At 37.4% G+C, this 18,223-nt stretch overlaps 1 protein-coding gene across 6 annotated transcripts in view; it reads right to left on the minus strand.

Moving 5' to 3' along the window:
• STAG2 (STAG2 cohesin complex component) overlaps positions 1-18,223 on the minus strand; it is a 65,906-nt gene that overhangs the window by 7,545 nt on the left and 40,138 nt on the right. For all 6 annotated transcript variants that reach the window (XM_081897109.1, XM_081897106.1, XM_081897110.1 and 3 more), the window contains 19 exons: positions 17,433-17,531; positions 17,234-17,313; positions 15,818-15,925; positions 13,881-13,992; positions 12,643-12,760; positions 11,529-11,632; positions 10,423-10,515; positions 9,858-9,947; positions 9,329-9,532; positions 8,999-9,069; positions 7,433-7,520; positions 7,250-7,330; positions 6,686-6,778; positions 5,362-5,536; positions 4,576-4,715; positions 4,111-4,212; positions 3,117-3,265; positions 2,128-2,256; positions 1,099-1,304 (listed from right to left, as the gene is read on the minus strand). In XM_081897109.1, the coding sequence (XP_081753235.1) occupies positions 1,099-1,304; positions 2,128-2,256; positions 3,117-3,265; positions 4,111-4,212; positions 4,576-4,715; positions 5,362-5,536; positions 6,686-6,778; positions 7,250-7,330; positions 7,433-7,520; positions 8,999-9,069; positions 9,329-9,532; positions 9,858-9,947; positions 10,423-10,515; positions 11,529-11,632; positions 12,643-12,760; positions 13,881-13,992; positions 15,818-15,925; positions 17,234-17,313; positions 17,433-17,531 (2,242 nt within the window). The remainder of the gene's footprint in view (positions 1-1,098; positions 1,305-2,127; positions 2,257-3,116; positions 3,266-4,110; positions 4,213-4,575; positions 4,716-5,361; positions 5,537-6,685; positions 6,779-7,249; positions 7,331-7,432; positions 7,521-8,998; positions 9,070-9,328; positions 9,533-9,857; positions 9,948-10,422; positions 10,516-11,528; positions 11,633-12,642; positions 12,761-13,880; positions 13,993-15,817; positions 15,926-17,233; positions 17,314-17,432; positions 17,532-18,223) is intronic.

Here is an 18,223-nt window from a genome sequence, read left to right on the forward strand (position 1 = left end):
TCATGGGTGAGTGAGACAATCTGGGCTAGCCACTCCCAGCTCCTGACCTACCACTGTCCAATCCTGGATTGGCACAACTTCCCTGATGAATGCAGGGAAACCTCATTTCAGGAGGCTTAAGGTCATCAGGAACAAATGCCAGGGGACAGATTGATTGGCAGGAATAGGCCTACCACATTAGCTGCTCAACCCTTTGCTTTCTGTAGCTCTGAGCGCTTCCCTCCTTTGCCCCTGCCTCCCTCCAACAAGACTTCTGGGCTGGAAGCACTGTACTTGCTAGGCAGTGCTGCCTGTACTGGTTACCTCCAAAAGATTAAGTCTTTGTCTTTTTCTTGAGTTCCTTTCTTCTTTTTTAAGTGTCCCCCTTGTCAGTAACTCCAAGAAAGGAAAGTCAAAGGAAGAAAAAGAGCTAGTGTGGTTGCACAGACCTGGCAGTAGACCTCAACACAAATAACAACAACATCTCATTCCCACTTAGTAGGCACATTAGCTCTGCCTGACTACGGGAGCAACTCACCTGATGGTCCCCTCCAGTACTGCAGGAAAAAATAATCAACAGGCATAGACTCAATGCAGAAAATCCAATTACCACTTCCTAAAATTATATGGCTCCAATTACCACTCCCTGAAATTATATGGCTATCAGGAATATGGCATAGAGTCATTCATCCTCACCACCACTGATAGGTCGTTTCCTGCCAACCCAGCCTTGCCTGCAAAACATGCATCTGCAAAACCGCTTCAACTCATAGAAATCCCTTTCTGGCCCTAACAAAAGTTTGCCCAAGGTCTGTCAGAAGTCCCAGAAGAGCAACTATGGTTTCAGAAAACCACAACGGGAGGCAGGATCACACAAGTCAGTGGTTTGGAGTACAATAAATATGCTATTTTCACTAAGCCAAATTAAGCTGAAAGCTTTCTTATTTTATATATGACAGCTGGGTCAGATCTTTGGAAACAGTGGGCTACAAATAGCTAAGGTTTTGTGAGAGAGGCCTTCCCATTAAATGAAATCAGGAACTGTACTACAGTTTACATTTTAGCACTTCTCAAGTTGAAAGCCAAACATGCTGCAATGAAAAAATTAAAAATCCAAACCTTCTGGTAGTTTCCGCTTCCCTGTAGCTGGTTTTGTTTTTTTGTTCCTTACTGTAGACCCTCGATTACTGATTCCACTAATGACTGACATAGTATCGTCATCACCCCCAGCTAGCAAAGAGTTCCTGTAAGACATGAGTGGAAGCCACACATCTTCTCTTCGGAGAGACATCTGAAAAGTCATGAACTTCTCCAGATATACGTACCTTTAATAAGGAACAATAAATTATTACTAACACACACTGGATATATCTTTAACATACAAATATCAAAAGTAATGACACAGTTCTCTAAAGCTTTTAAATTCAAAGGTCTAAAGACAGAAACAGCATTTAAGTAGCAATTCTCCCTACAATAACAAAACAGCTAGCAGCCATGTCCATGTATTGCTTTTGTCAGCACAAACTCTAGCCATTCTTACATCTGCTCATTTTGTTTTTGGGTTATTATGTATTTTGTGTTCTCATTTGGTATTTGTATGTTATGAGCCACACTGTGATCTTTGGATCAAGGGTCGTATACAAATTTAATAATAATAATTGTAATATTAATTGTAATTATAATTCTGCACCCCACTAGCAGACTGCATCAAGTTAGAAAGGACTGTTGAGTTGGCCCTAATCTGGAATGTAATAGCAAACAGACCCCTAGAGCTAGAATGGAATGGAATGGAATATTGGCTCTGGAACTACTATCAAATTCTCCTCCGGAATTTTTGGTAAAAGTTATTCTTGCTCCATACATCATGGACAACCTACATGTATATCTTGTTCTAATTCTAGTGTCTTAAACAGCAACAAGAAGACTTGGGCACTATGTCCCAGTGCTAAAGTTTGTCCACCCACAACATTCTGAAACAATTCTATTTTAATTAATTATTAAGCAAACTGAAGATAAAGTGTTCCACATTAAGGCACAGCTATTCTCAGAGAAATATATTACAGAAATGTTCTTAAAAGAACAAATGATGATACTTAAAAGACATCTGTGTAGCTTGTAAGAAAATCCAAATATAAAGAATGTACTTACACTGTTTTTTTGTCTTGCCTGAGAAGTTTGGATGAGAACTCACTCAATATATCAAGAAATGCCAGATTTAATGGTGGATGGCTCTCACCTTGAGGGTTAGGCTCTTTAAAAGCAAACTCTATGCCGTCCCTGAAAACAATTAAGAATTGAAGTGAGCAGTTATAAATAAGTTTTCACAAAGCGCAAAAAAATGAAAAACATACAGTAAGATTTCCCTTTGACATGAAAAGGCTCCAAAACAATTGATGCTAGAAAAATATTTCAAAAGGGTAAACAGTATTTTTTACATTTCAAATATTGCAAATCATGTATTTTACAACTGTGAGTGAAATATTGTTCTCAATTAAAATTAAACATTTTAAATGAAGCTAAAAGGATTTTTCCTATTTGTTTTTGTATTCTCATGGAACACAGGAAATTCAAAGTATGACACTTTTCTTTTTGGTGTTGTGTGCACATATGAAAGTGCTTTATGAAAGTCTACCACTGCCTGATGCCCAACTTTGAAAAACAAAGGTGAAGCTAGGTCTTGAACCTCAGAGCTTCTTCATGCAAAACAGGTTCTCTGCCACTAAACTACAGCCTTATCATCATAAAAAAGCTTCAGAAATATCATGGTCTACTTTCTGATATGCCCAGCTAGGCTAGAAGAAAGCAAGCTATTGTGCAGCAGATGGAGTAAAATTCACAGACCTCCAAGGGGTTTGTGTGATAGTATTGCTGAAATTACAGGAAGTTACATAGGTGGCAAATCTTTCAAACTGAGGTTCACATATGCCTGGAGAGTTATATTTGGCCTCTGCACCACAGGTTCTACCCCTACCACAAAGACTGAATTGGCTAGAATGGTGAAACTGGTCACACCTGCTAGAAATGGTGAAACTGATCACACATTAAAATTCACAAAAAGTTAAATAGTAATTCAAAACTCCAGAATGCATTTGTGTTTTCCAAAACAAAACAAAAAACAAAAAAATGGGAGCAATTACTTGTGTAGCATAGCAATGGCTTCTCTTGTTTTCAGTTGATCGAGTCCAAATGTTAAAGCAAAACGTCGAGCTAACTCCTTAATGCCACTGAAAGTTGGTGATGATCTGTCAAAGTTATACCCATTTTCTTGAATCATCTCATTGAAAAGCTGCATAAAGAAAGCATTTTTCAGTCTTAATAAACTTTTGTATAATTTAATGCATAATCTGACTATTTCCCCAAATCTTACAAAATGAGCTTCTTCTACCAACTTTAACCAAAACCATCTTAAGAGCTAGTCTTTCAACATAAAATAATAATTTTGCTTACACTCCAGCAAGATATAAGTTTATAAAGACGGGAGTATTACTTATAACAATACAATGAAGTGTACAGAGCATTCTGTCTGCTGAATTCCATCCCCCAAAACTTGATTGAAGCTTACAATGTGCATACCCATATGTCAACTTATTTTCAGTAAACCTTTTGCAATTTGGTGTTAGTACTAGTTCTAAAATATATGCAAGGTGAAGAAGAGCATAGAAGATATGTGCTTAATGAATTTGGACATTATGAACTTGGGCATTAATATTAATTAATAAGGATTTATTAAAGTATTTCAGAATTATCGTCTGATGGCCTGCAGGGTGATGCAAGCTGACAAATATTATTCAACCCATTAATTTAGAGACTGAGGGAAACACATGGGAAACCCTGTTCCTTCAGGTGAGGGTAGTCCAACACATGGCCCATGCACACTCGCCTACATTTAAGTGATTGAATTTCTCTTTGAGAGAAATCACAAACATATGAAATGTGATTTGTTCCCAGAAATTTCCTAATTGTCAATGCTTATTAAAGTTAGCATTAAGTATCGCAGAGCTTCATGGGCGTAACAATGGACTCAGATATAAATAGAATTACTCCTATAACTTGAGTAGCACTAATTTATTTTAATAAGGTCCGTTTTTAGCAACCATTGGGATCAGGTACTTTAATTGAGGAAGTACTTACCTGTTGTAAACTGAGAATCAGAGTCTTTGCACACTGGATTTTATCTATTTGCCTTGTTTTACTCATTGTTTCTTTGATTATATCTCCATAATCATTGTAATACTACAAGGGAGAGAAAACACACAAAACAGCTTGACTTGCTGACAGCAAACAGTCACTTCTTAACAGTGTCAAGAAGTCAATTGAAGAGATACTAAAAAAGGACTTTAAAATATTTCATTTAACTACAATTTAACAAGACATTCCCCAGGGCCCAGGCAAGACATGCATTCTATCAATACAAGACATAAGGAAAACAAATGTATTCTAATATGAATCAAGTATGTGAACTGTTTATGGTCTAACAGCCACACATAAAAAGGAAATATAAAATACTTGAAAAATGAGAACATGCTAGCTGACAGCAACCAGTTAACATGAAAGCCCCACGCCACCATTTTCAGAAGATCAGAAATGCTGAATTACCTTCATATATTGCTTAAAAATATCTGCAGCAGTATTCATTTCCACCACTGTATATACAATAAGTTTACAAAAAGCTGCAAGCAAATTTCTTCTTTTGTGCAAAGCTTCAATCTTACTGGCTTCATCATCCTGCTGTCCATCTAAGAAATGAAATAAGGTGCACAGCATTAAAAAATCAATTCTCATCAACTGGACCTTTATTAACAGCTGCTGAAAATGTTGTTGAAAATAACCTATGACAGCGGGGGGGGGGGGAGTGACTATCAAATGCTTTGCCAGCTACACTGTATTAACAAGGCAATCTTTAAAAAGAAAATAAAACTTTAAGTACACTGTAGCACAGAATAGTTTTCGTAGTTGATTTAAGTTCTCTTTATTCATTTCTTGTATGATCCCTTTCCAACTTTTTTACAAGAATTTACACTTAGACTGGTATTTCATGGAATCATAGAGCAATCTTTTAAAGGTAACTGAAAGCAGGACACGATGCAAGGCCACAAAGTTCTAACTCTTGTAAATGACATATTCTAAGCTAACGTGAGTTACTACAATTTAGACTGCAATGATGAAAATATGGTGAAAGCTAGGGCCTAATTCCCACTCAAGTGATAAACATGTGTCTTCACTGTACCACTTCAGACTGCAGCTGAGAACTCATGTGATAAGATAACAGGCAAGCTATTCTGAGGAAGCCAGTGATTTAGTAGATTAAGGGAGAACCCAAGTCTTTTGGGTTATATTCAGATTCTGTCAATATGATTAGAAGATGATTTCACAGCCTTATACCTGCACTGTTGTTATCATCATCCTGGTCAATGAAGACATGATCGAGAATAAAACTCAACATTTCAGCTTGCAATGAAGAGTCAGGAGTATAAACTAGCGGCTCTAAGATGTCACGACCTCCTGACATAATCTGATGACTGAAGATCATTAATACATCACACAAAATTGTAAAGGCCTGCAAAAAATAATGATAAGAACCATAATTAGAAGAAGAGGAGTTTGGATTTGATATCCCGCCTTTCACTCCCTTTAAGGAATCTCAAAGCGGCTAACATTCTCCTTTCCCTTCCTCCCCCACAACAAACACTCCGTGAGGTGAGTGGGGCTGAGAGACTTCAGAGAAGTGTGACTGGCCAAGGTCACCCAGCAGCTGCATGTGGAGGAGCAGAGACGCAAACCCAGTTCCCCAGATTACGAGACGACCGCTCTTAACCACTACACCACACTGGCTCTCGATTATATATATATATATTTCTGTTGCAGGCTGTTAGATGTGGAATTCCCACACCATCATTACATTGTGTCTGTCATATTATGAAGACCCTGACCTTTGACACCTGAGATGTTTTAGGACCCACCTTATTCTTCCGATTTTAAGCATTAACAGATTTTAGTATGATTGTATTATTGTGGCAAGCTATCCAATAAACAGTTATAGTCATCATCAACCAGAGATTATGATATGCTAAACTTGTAAAGTAAGGATCCAACTAAGTTTCCCATTTATCTAAATATTAACCTTTCAAACACCAAAAGAATGACATCCAATAAAATAAAACAAAAACCTAATGAAACAGTCCCCTCCCCCAGCTTACCTTTTATTCTGAGGAGCTCTACTAAATCTAGTGAGAGAGCTATGTATTTTAGCACATGTATATTTCACCTTTCTAAAGGCAGTACCTGAGTAATTTCCAGTCCATCTACCATCCAGGCCCATGTGTACCTAGAAGCATTCTGGGTTGAAAATAGCTGAAAGCCCTTTTTTAAAATAAAAAAATCAATTTTCTTAATTGATTGTTGGGCAGGGCGGTGGAACTAATGTAGGTGTTCTGGGGTACCAGGTTGCCATTGAGCACTGCAATGGCAACCCCAGGGCTAGAAATTATTCAACTAAAATATCAAACAAAATTGTGTTTTCATATGCCATATGCTGAAACAATCTAAAGATACTGCCTTTCCAATATTCTAAAAGTTAGCATCCTAACAATTTACACTATTACACAATTGAGGAAAATCAAGATTTGCTTAAAATTACGATGTGTGTGTGTATGTTTCTTCAAATCACTTACATACAAAGGGGCCAAGTAGTAAAACAGTGACTAACCTGTTCTTTAACAGCAGTATTTACGTTGGTAAGGTAGTGCTGGCAGATTTGACAAAATACCCTCATCTGTTTCTTTAAGCGTAGAAGATCCTCCTTTGAAACAGAATGTTAAATAATATGCAATTCTTTAAATTATACTTGCTTGTTAAACAAAAAATGTATGTTAACTAAGAACTTGTCATAAAATAGAAATGATCTAAGAAAAGAAACAAAAAACATGTAGTATAATTGCAGCTTATTTGACCCTTGGAATTATACCCTGTGCAAGTTTCAAGCAGGTTTCTGGATCACACATTGCATTCCTCTGTTCTCCTCATTACACATAGAAATAAGTGGCTGAAAAGAGATGTCCCATTTATGTCATTTAAATGAGAGACCTCCCTCCCTCAGCTCAATAAATCCACCCTGCCCTTCAGAGGTCAGAAGGGTTACCAGCTGTCCTTCTCTCCCCGCCCCCCATCATACTGACAGGCACTTCAAGTAGCTTGACCTGGTGACACACTGCTATTACACATTTCATTCTATGAAACTATAAGTTGCCACCATCATCATAACAAGGCTTACCTTTGTAGAACTGCTGTCAGTAATTTTTGCTAGCTGCCAAAGGATTACATAGTGAGTACACTGCAGAGCATGAATAACAATCTGTGTTTAAAACACAAGATAAAATGGTTATTAAAAAAAGGACTGTGATTTTTGTTTTCTTAGATGTATTTTTCCTATTACTGCTTTTTTAAATATACAAACCTGTTCAGGCATATCTCCATTCTCAATGCCTGTTTTTAATAACTTGTAGTTACAACCAAATAAATCCCATCTTGACAGATCATGAGCACTGAAATAGAAAGAAAATGAACAGTTCAATTTCATCACACCTTCTCTCCCACTTTGCAATGAACTGATTACTGTATTCCTTGCAATACAGTGCAAGCAGCACAGTGCAACTACCCTTAGGCCTTAGTTGAATTACTCTCCTTATAACAGATCTAGACATGTTATCACCACAGAAGAGGAAACCTTAGGTGGTCCTCATACCTCTCTAGGCCACACCTATTGCAGCCCCAACTTTTGCCTCTGACTCTGCCCACAACAGTCATGTGGCCCCCAGAAGGTTCCCCATAATGGAATACAACCCTTGATATGAATAAATATCCCCACTCCTGCTACAGAGTTCCAGTGTGCTTTGCACAGCACCAAGTCATGGAGGATGCAATGTGCCTGATTTTCCCTCCTTGCCCCTTCCCCTGTATTGGAAGAGGAAGGAAACAGGGGTGCCAATCTGTAAATAGCTTTTTACTGTAGAATAGATTGTGGCATCAGCACAGTTGGTATCATTCAATATAAAATATATTCCTAAATGAAGTTTCCAGATCTTGGTCTAGTTCTTATCTCAAATTTGTCCTGGAAAGCACTGAGCAACCATCCTAACCTCCTAAGACTATTTACGTAACGTACTGCAGAAATAATCTGGTTACCAGCAAAATTTAATCAACATCTCCTGTAAAGGAATGTGTCCCACATAGTCAACAGTAAGATAACCTGAAGACTCAGGAAACAATTGACTTCAAGCAAGTAATGAAACTTTTTGGAATAGTTAAGGATTCTTTTACTCTTTAGATAAAAATATGTTAAGTGTTGTAAGATTTGTTGCCTAATTATTTTAAAATTTTGCTGTCTGAAGCAGCATCCATATATTTGGTCTCTTTCATTTCATGTAGTAAGACAATATTTCTTTATTCTCTTACATATGAATTTCCTGTGGGTATAAGAATAAGGGTAAACTCATTCATATTTTTTTTTAAAAAGCACACTGTAACTCTAGCAAAAAAGATGCTGAACCTTCCCTCAGCTTAATATTGGGAGTGTACATAGAAGACACGTAGGTAGTGGACACATATACAGGTTTTTAATGTCCACCTTCAAACAAGACAAGACAGATTCATACACAGCTTTCCCTAAGTAAGTGGTTCTAAAGAAAGAGCTAACATGAAGACTAACTGGTGGTACTCTCTCTCTAGTATTAAAAGAGTGAATGCCTCTTTACACAAACATGAAATGTGGTAATGTTAATAGGGGAAAAGACCAGCAGGAACAGAAGTTGGGCATATTGAGCAGAAAGTAGTCAAATGCCTGCATAATACATGGCTGCTAAAATGATCACAGCACTACTGTCAATTATTTTAAAAATTATTTTTTGAAATAAATAGTTTAATTTTAGCACTTTTAAAACTTCTCAGTGATTAGAATTTAAATTTCTTATTAAAACAAAGAGTTGAGAATTGCAAGAAGCGAACAGGCTGTTCCTGTACTTACTTATGAAAAGCAGTGATTCGCTTTAATGTTGATAGGACCTGATAAGCGTCATCTTCATCAGGCTCTTCACCCTGTTAAAAAATTATACAGTTGCAGTAAAAGTAAGTATCTTCAATAAATGGTAAAGTAATATTTTATGAGTAGCTCAAATGAAAAGCACTCACAAAATCAACAACTATCAATGCTTTCTATTTCAGGCCATATATGAAGTACTTGCAATTGTTGAGGTTTTTTGTTCTTACAAGGAGCGATGACCAGTGAGAATGCTAGCTTGAATGCTAAAGCAAGAAATAAAAAAAAACAAACACACAACTAAAACAAGATACATGCCTCTTGCAGAAAATCTTCAAGAAGTCTATTGAATTTGTCAGCCAGTTCATCCATTAGCTGACTTCTTGCAATGTCCACTCTGTTAAATATTGTGAACTCTTCATTACAGAGTGCATGGTACGTTTTAGAGCAAGCTTCCAAAACATCTGTGTCGGTGTGCTTTTCAACAATATCCCGGATCTGTCGCAATAAGGCATCCAAATGCTACAAAAGACAAATAAAAATTATCAAGTAAGCACAGCAAACATTTTTTCTGGTTATTTGATCAAGTAGAACAAACAAACAAAAGCAAGCAAACAAACAAGCAAACCCAAAAGGAATTTCTTTAAAACTACATATTTCAAAAGAGGTAGGTATTCGCTTCACCTGTTACAAGAGTTGCATTCTCTTGAAGCTATCTGCTCCATAGCCAAGCCTGCAATGGGAACTATGGAATGCTGCTAACCCCCAATATACAATTATCTGTTTAACAGGAGGATTTGTTCAGTTTTTATTCCCTTTATTCTTCTATACTTGCAAATTTACTTACCTTTTCTAATCTCCCTGTTGTGTAGATTTCCAAATCAAAATATTGTGGCAACTGTAACAAGTTGGTGACTTTCTCTGCATCTACAGAATACTGTAGAAATTGATAAAGAAAACAAAGCTCAAATATTTTAAAAGAAAACAAAAGTGCCCCACATAATCATGTATTTGTTAAATTTTAATACCAGCTTTCTATCAAATTATGCATTCTACAATTCCAGACATGAGTTTCACCAAGAAATCAAAAATATTCATTATTAATCAACACTGTTAACTTCATTAACCAAGTAACTTCTCCAAATGCAATCTTTCTGTATGCCTCTTCAAGCACTGGGACCAGTGGAAAATTGCACAAAAAGGGCAAAGCACATTATTTCCATGCAAAAGGTCCCAGGTTCAATCCCTGGCTTCTCTAGTTAGGACTGAGAAAGTTACTCCTGTCTGAAATCCTGGAGAGCCGCCCAGTCAGTGTAAACAATACTGAGATTGACTGACCAATAGTCTGAGACTGCATAGGCAGCTTCCTATGTAATTGTGGTCTTAAAAAGAGAGAGAAATAAATCACTCACTTTTGCTAACAGCTGAGGGAGTGCCACAGCAAAAAGTTCTGTGATCCTTGTCCTGTCATCCAACTGTGCTTTTTTCTCCTTTGCCGTAAGTACCTACATTGAAAGTGCAAGGATAGTTATAACTAAATAAGTGATCATATAAACAGTTTCAACAGTTGTTTAGTGCAACCAGTAACTTACTAAGTTATAAAAATGTAACTCATAGTAGACCCAAGAGCCTGCTGCGGCAGACCAAAGGCCAATATAGTCCAGCATCCTGTTTTCAACAGTGGCGAACCACATGCCCCTGGGAAACCCAAAAGCAGGACACAAGAACAATAGCTCTATCCCACTGTTGTTCTCCAGCAATTGTTATTCAAAGACATGCTATGCTGTACTACTTTCTGGAGTTAATATATAAAATAAAGAACAGGCGTGGCTCAGATGTGCAGCAGCTGCGCCAGAATCCCCACCCATCCATGTGCTCATGCATTCCCAGTAACAATTATGTGTAGGGAATTTGGTACAGATGCCACATGTATGAACAGATTCATATAATGGAGCAAACTAAAATTTATTGTTTACATTTATTAGTTGCTTATTAACTGAATCCTCTAACCAATGTACAACCAAAGTTAAGCAATGGGTATAGAATCATGTTTTCAACAGCCACACAATTTACACTACATAAAGTTATTGCATCGTAGAATTAATAAGTGCTAATGCTACAAAAATGTGCCACAATTCTATGACCAAATTTCAGTATTGGAACTTGGATTGCTTTACTCTGGTCTTTGAGACAAAAGATAATTTAGTTAAAGTTAAGATACTTTCACTAATATGTACACTAGGCATGAGTTCATCTTCCAATCAGCACATCTTATTCTGATTTAATGTAATAATCCAATGAAAGTTAAAAGGCTTTTGGGACACAACTATAGGGTCTTTTGATACGTATTTTAACAATGCAACATTACTGACATTGTACTGCATCCATCTGTCACAACATATGTGAAGAATTACCAACACAGTTTTTCATTTGCTAGAAAGCCTTATTATTAAAATCAAATATGAGAATGAATTCAGCACTACTGCCATACTATAAGTTTACAAAAACAAAACCATACCCGCTTTCCTGAGCCTCTTCCTACAGGCGGATGACATTCAGCTGCTTGTCTAATTGTACACAGCATTATTTCAATTAGTGCACTTTCCTGTTTGTCTGTTAAAGCTGAAATTATAAAAAAGATCAAAATATTTCAACTCATTTTTCCTAATAACGTACCTGCTTATGAAGCCTTAGATATAAGTAATAAAGGTTTTCCACTGGAATTATGTTAATAGCTTAAACTTGCAACTGGGGCATCAAGATTAAGTAGAAAACAACAAATGTGTACAATTATGAATTTGAATTCAGGTTTGGAAGTAACAGTAATGTTTTACAGCTTTTGTACTAGATTCAAGGCTGTATTTGCATTTTAATGCTTTCTTTAAGAAGACAGCAGTATTATTTTTACAGAATAAAGTAAATGAGAGATTCACATGATAAGAACAAAGCAGGAGCAAGGGTACTGATCTGCAGAATTAACTCAAGGTACTGATTTAGTATTAAAATGATTTCAAATGTTTAATAAAATTATCAGGGATGATGTTTCAGTATAAGTCTGCAAGACAGCATTATTCCTACAACCACAATACCTATACAGAAAAACTGAGGAGCAACCAGACATCTGTTTGTTTATTAAAACACATTTGCTGGTTTGACTATAAAATAGCGGAGGGGGTATAACTTTGTATACTATAGTATAACTTTGTATACTAAAAAATCATGGTGAGAGACCAAGGGAAAGTGGATTTCGCTCCTCATCACTGCAAGATCCACTCTATAGTTCTCTGGAGAACTTGTTTATTAAACATATACATATTTCATTTGATCCCCAAGTTGAAGACAACAACAAAAATTCAACAGATTTAGGCTACAAACTATGCTTCATAAAGAGTATGTCCAATCCAAGAGTACATTCCAAGAAAATATGCATAGAACCAAACTGACCTATGGACTGCAAGACATATGGACTATTTGCTAACCAATGGTTGCAACCCAGATTTCTGTACACAAAAGAGCTTCCCTTTCTCTTCCATGAGAAAGGAAACCTCTCTAAACTCAAAACCCCTTCCCAACCAGACTATAAAGTCTTCTTATGAAAAAGTTTGATGCTGAAGAATACAGTGAAATCTTACGTTCTTCTCCATTGAGTGGCTCCTCCAACAGAAGACTATTCATACATTCCCAGTCCTTCAAGAGGTCAGTGGCACAATCCCACATGCTGTCCACCAAGTAAGCAGCATGCTCATGTAACTAAAAAAGATTCAACTGTATTTAACATTTTGTCTCAGGAAAACTAGTTAATATGTATACCCCAATGGTTAGGAAAAGCCCTACTGTTGTTGAAGCTGTGAAAGAGCTAATACTAATTCCTGTTATTTATAATTTCAAAGGGAAGTGTTAATATTGAACAGAATTATGGGCAATTAACCAGGAAAATGTTTTGTTACTTGTTTGCAGTTACTATGATGACCCCTTGAAACAAGTGTATTTAAGCATCCTGAACTGGTTTACTTATTCAGAAATGTGTGCTGCATTTTAATTGACAGTGACAGTCATGGTTATTTGAAAGATCTAATCACAGCAAAACACTCAAGGAACCTCAAATCAGACAACTCTTCTTCTCCCCTCATGCTTCTATTATCAAAACTGTCAATGCTAAACAGTGTCAGCAATAATCATAAAGGGAGAGATTTGGAGGTGCACAGAAGAGCAAAGGAAATGTGGCCTATGAGTTCAATCTTCCTGGCCATATTGTTTATATTCATACTCTTAAAAGAGTAGCCAAAACTTTTCATGAACTCATTTTCCACTAATTAGTGTAGCCAAAAAAATATAGGCCTCGGCCTCACTCTAGGCAGCTGTTTAATCATCAAAAACTACCTCTACAGTAAAATAAATAATCCCTTTAATAACAAGATTTGTAAAGACATCCTAGTTTAAAAAAATGTTCAACAGATACAGTGGTACCTCGGGCTACAAACTTAATTTGTTCCGGAGGTCCATTCTTAACCCGAAACCGTTCTTAACCTGAGGCACGCTTTCAGTAATGGGGCCTCCAGCTGCCACCACCGCACTGCAATTTCTATTCTCATCCTGGGGCAAAGTTTGCAACCTGGAGCATCTACTTCTGGGTTAGCAGAGTTTGTAACCCGAAGCGTTTGTAACCCAAGGTACCACTGTATATAAAATGAACTGTGGCAAAACTATTTTACTGCTCTTTTAAGCAACTTGCTATACTTGGGTGAGACACTTCTTACTATTCAGAAAGTCTTGAATGCCTGGTATGCTCTTCTGGAAGAAATCACCATAAAAATCAAGCATTTATCTTAACTATAGTTCTATAAAATGAACAAGTTACTCATAAACATACCTCACTTTCCAAAAAGAAAAATACTAAAGTCTTGACAAGGTTAGCATTTGGACCTTGTCTCCCCCGTCTTTTAAGAATTCCATCCTCTTCAGGGTCTCTACGACTAAAAAGCCTTTCAAAGCAAGGGAACAAAAAAACAAGCACCAGACATTTATTGCTATATCAAAAATTGCTGTATATGCATTTACTAGACAGATGATGTTTTCAAGAGCAACAGTTAACTATTATTAACAGGTAAAAGTTTGCTCTTTTATAGACAATATCCAATTGTTGCACCCTACTGATGCAGTGAACTTCCATTTGCACACGTGATACATTTTATTTCTCATTTTCCTTGCTGTCACCCATGCACCCCAAAATCTGCTCCAGTGGGTTGAGGGACCCTCTGAGATAGATGGGGTGGGGGGAAGATGTAGGGGGCAGAAGAGGAAGGGGAATTCCCACTGTGTACACTGGCACTATGTGGGATCTCATCCTCTAACACTATGGAAAGGTTGCCTATAATAGGGTTGCCACATTTTGAAAAACAAAAAAGGGGGCACATTTTCCAACTTCTACTTTCTGTTCTGTCAGGCAAATGCTGAGGCACTTTCTTGCATATTCACCTCTGGCGACTGAACACTCAGTGGCCTGGTTTAAATATGTGTGTGTTGTGTTGGGTTAGGATAGCAGGAATGCAAATACTTGCATATTTAGAATCATAGAATTATGGAGATAGAAGGAACCCTGAGGATCATCTAGTCCAACCCTGCAATGCAGGAATGTGCAGCTGTCCCATGTGGGGCCTGAACATGCAACCTTGGCATTATCATCACCATGCTCTAACCAAAGCAGGGAGTTGAACCAAGGTCCTTCTGGGTGCAAAGATGTTCTTGGCAATGAGCCATAGTCCCGCTGAAACAGATACACAGGAAGGAGCCTTATACCAAGTCTGACTCAATGCTCTATCTCATTACTGCCTAAGTCCAAAGTTCATTTCAGGACCTAATCAACCCTAAAAAAACCCTTCATTTCCGGCCCTCTTTTAAAAAAGTTTGCACACCACTGGCCTATGCAGTTGCTTTGGAACGTCTCAGGGCAGCAGTATTACCACACACACACAAATGGCTTTAGTCATTAAGGTCCCCAATCCATGCATGTTTTACTTGGGAGGAAACCCCACTGAACTGCTGGAATTTACTTCCAAGTAGAACACTGCCTTCAGATCAGAAATGGAAACAACCCTTTCCCCCAAATGATGCCCAAATTGCTTCTTTTGTTTATTACACATTGTATTTTATTGTATTATGCTTTGAATTCCATAAAACTATACTCATCTTAAGTCTGCATAATACCTCCTACACTCCACTAACCATAGTTAGTGGAAACTAGTTTGCAAATCCTGGTTTATGATCATCCAATTTGCTAATCAACCATAAATTGTTATTTGTCAAGTCAGATATCACACCAAAAAACCTTAAGTCATTAACTGAATTGAACCATAAATACAAAAACCACCAGGATTTTCAGGCTGTCCATTTACTAGAGCTGTGGCATGCAGTGAAAGGCACAAGATGTCCACAGAGTGTGAGCAGGCATACTTTCCCTAAACTGTATGAGACTTTTAAAAGTCAAAACGAGCACTTCAAATGGGGTCCAGAAACAAACTTTAGCCCCTTTAACATTATCAAGCCCCATTTGGTTGGAACTGACTCTGACATAGGCCTGTATATAGCACAGTACTGATATTTCCTGCTCAGGTACAACTAGAGAAATAAAACTTAGTTGTGATATTTGTGTGTGTAACTTCCTACAGTCTGAAGCAACTATACTGCATTCGATTATTGCTTCCCTCATGAGGAGAGACTTTGTTTAAAACATATCCATAGTATGCTAATTACAGAAAACATTAATCATTTCATAAGTGGTACTTATACAAAAACATTATCCTGCCTTACTTTTTATAAAGAAATTCTCCTGCTGCTACAGCTACTGGACGATGGGCAGAGTAAACCAGGTGGTAGACATTTTCACAGTCTTCTGCAGTCAGGACTTCTTCACTACTCCTAGAAATGAAAATAAAAAATATATATCCCAAAATCTTAAGGAAGAACGAAGAGATTCAAAATTGATGTTAACATTAAAATCAAAAGGAGCAAAGTGACTAATATTTCGATGTAAACAAAAATAAAAGTACAGAAACAATAACCACAAAGCCAACAGAGCTAGGTTTACAATATAAAAGCACAAAAATACATATCACAGTAACAAATGATAACACTATGCATGCACCCCACAGTTTAATGCATGCACCCCATAGATAGTTTAATTAGCCAAAGGACTGGTAGAAGAGGAATGTTTTTCCGTGGTGCCTAAAGTTATGGAACAAAGGTGTCAGGTGAGCATCTCAGGGGAGAGCATTTCCACAAGCAGGGAGCCAACCCAGAAAATCCATTATGGTTTTGCTGGCCTCCAGACCTCTCACAGAAAAGGCACACAAAGAAGGCCCCAGATGATGACTGCAAGGTCGACTGGTTCATATGGGGGGAGGTGGTCCATGATGTATTGCAGTCCAAAGCCATGTACACCAACCGCTCAGGGGTTGCATAACTAGTTTCATTTTACTGAGTTTCATTAGCTGCTTGTTAAATTTGTGAACAGCTGTATAAAAAAACAGTAAGTGATCTGAGGTAAATGCTGACAGCTAAGTTATCTTTGCCGCCAACAGTTACCATGTCCCATAGCTACCAGAATTGGTTATGAATGGAGGGCTGGTCAAGTACTACAGCAGTTTTATATGTAATATTATTTGCACTGTGGGAAATGGGCCAAATTCTCTCAGACATTTTTATTCAAGTATAATGAAATGTAATTGGCAATAAAATGATATAATGGAGACAGGGTGAATCCAGTTGATTGCTAAGTAGTTGATAGCTGCAGCTGCTTGGAAACTGGGTGAAGATGCTGTAGGAATTCTTACACCACCTACAAATAACTTCCATGAAATCAGTGGACTTTTAAAATTACCACAGCAGAACAGGTGACCTCACTAAGTCAGTTTAGGCTGCCCTGCTGCTCACTGTGAACATGAACAAAAAACCCACCAAAGAATTTGGAATATATCAAGGAATCATGACATTTTCTGTCACAAATGGCTGTTGAGAACTATTTAAAAACCTGCTCAGAGTATCCCAGCATGATAAAAACTGAATCCCCCCCCCAAAAAAATCTTTCAACCCCATAAGCAAGATAATAAAAGTGACACTGCAAAACAGATATTCTATGTTCAAAGCTTTGCCAAAGTGCACGTAAACAAAATGTACAAATTAACTCCACATGTTTATATTACACACATATTGCCCTGAAATACTTACTGTAAAACAAGAGTAAGTAGTTTTATTGCTTGCACTGCCACATCATATTCTTTGTCTAGAGTCATAGACACAATTCTATCCTGATGGGAAGAAAACAAAGTTTTAAAATGACAAGTGTTAAAAATGGAAAGTCTGGAATGCTAGCTTAAATGAAAGAGAGAGAAAATGCTAGCTTAAATGAAAGAGTAAAAATACGAACCTTGAATCGACTGGTGAAGAGCTCCAATTTGGAATTCAGTTCTTTATTATAATAAAGCCCTTGCAAAGCTGTAAGACATTTGAGTCTTACCTCCCCTTGCTAAGAAAAAAATCAAACACATGGAGGCTTTAAATATCATTTTTCAACATGACATGCTGCATTCATTGATTGAACAGCTCTACATCTATTCTAAATCAAAGTTAAATGCTGCAGGTCTTTACTGTTCTTGGTTTGTTGCTGTCATATTAATAACCAAGCACTCTCCTGATCAAACAGGCAATATTCCCAAAAACAATATAATCTTCCTCACTATGATTGTGACTGGGATCTAAACAACTACTGGCTGCATTCTAACATGGTAATCCATAAACATGGCTTACTGTGAATGAACAGCACGCTACTGCATGCTGGCAAATTGCTCCAGCTGCTCTCGTTCCCGAGTGAGGGCAACAAGCTATAATCCAAACCAGAGCTTGTAGTTTGTGTTTCCCAAATAAACCACAAATTGGGAAAGAGCCTTAGTTTCACAGATTGTAGTTTGTAGAGAAAGAAAACCATGTGCTGGTTCAGACACTGATAGAAACTAAGGTTCCTGGTTGATTGCTCCTGCTCACACTAGGAGAGAAGTGCAGCAGGAGTGATTTGACAGTGTGTGCTAGCATATTGCTCATTCACAATAAACCATAGTTTATGGCTTACCACACACCAACAGCCTTCCTAAAAAGCATTCCAGGGTTATGGCACCACTACTGACAAGGCACACTGTAAAGAGCCTGATGAACATGTGCATG

The sequence above is a fragment of the Podarcis melisellensis genome, assembly GCF_964234715.1.
Source record: "Podarcis melisellensis genome assembly, chromosome: Z".
NCBI classification, from domain to species: domain Eukaryota; kingdom Metazoa; phylum Chordata; class Lepidosauria; order Squamata; family Lacertidae; genus Podarcis; species Podarcis melisellensis.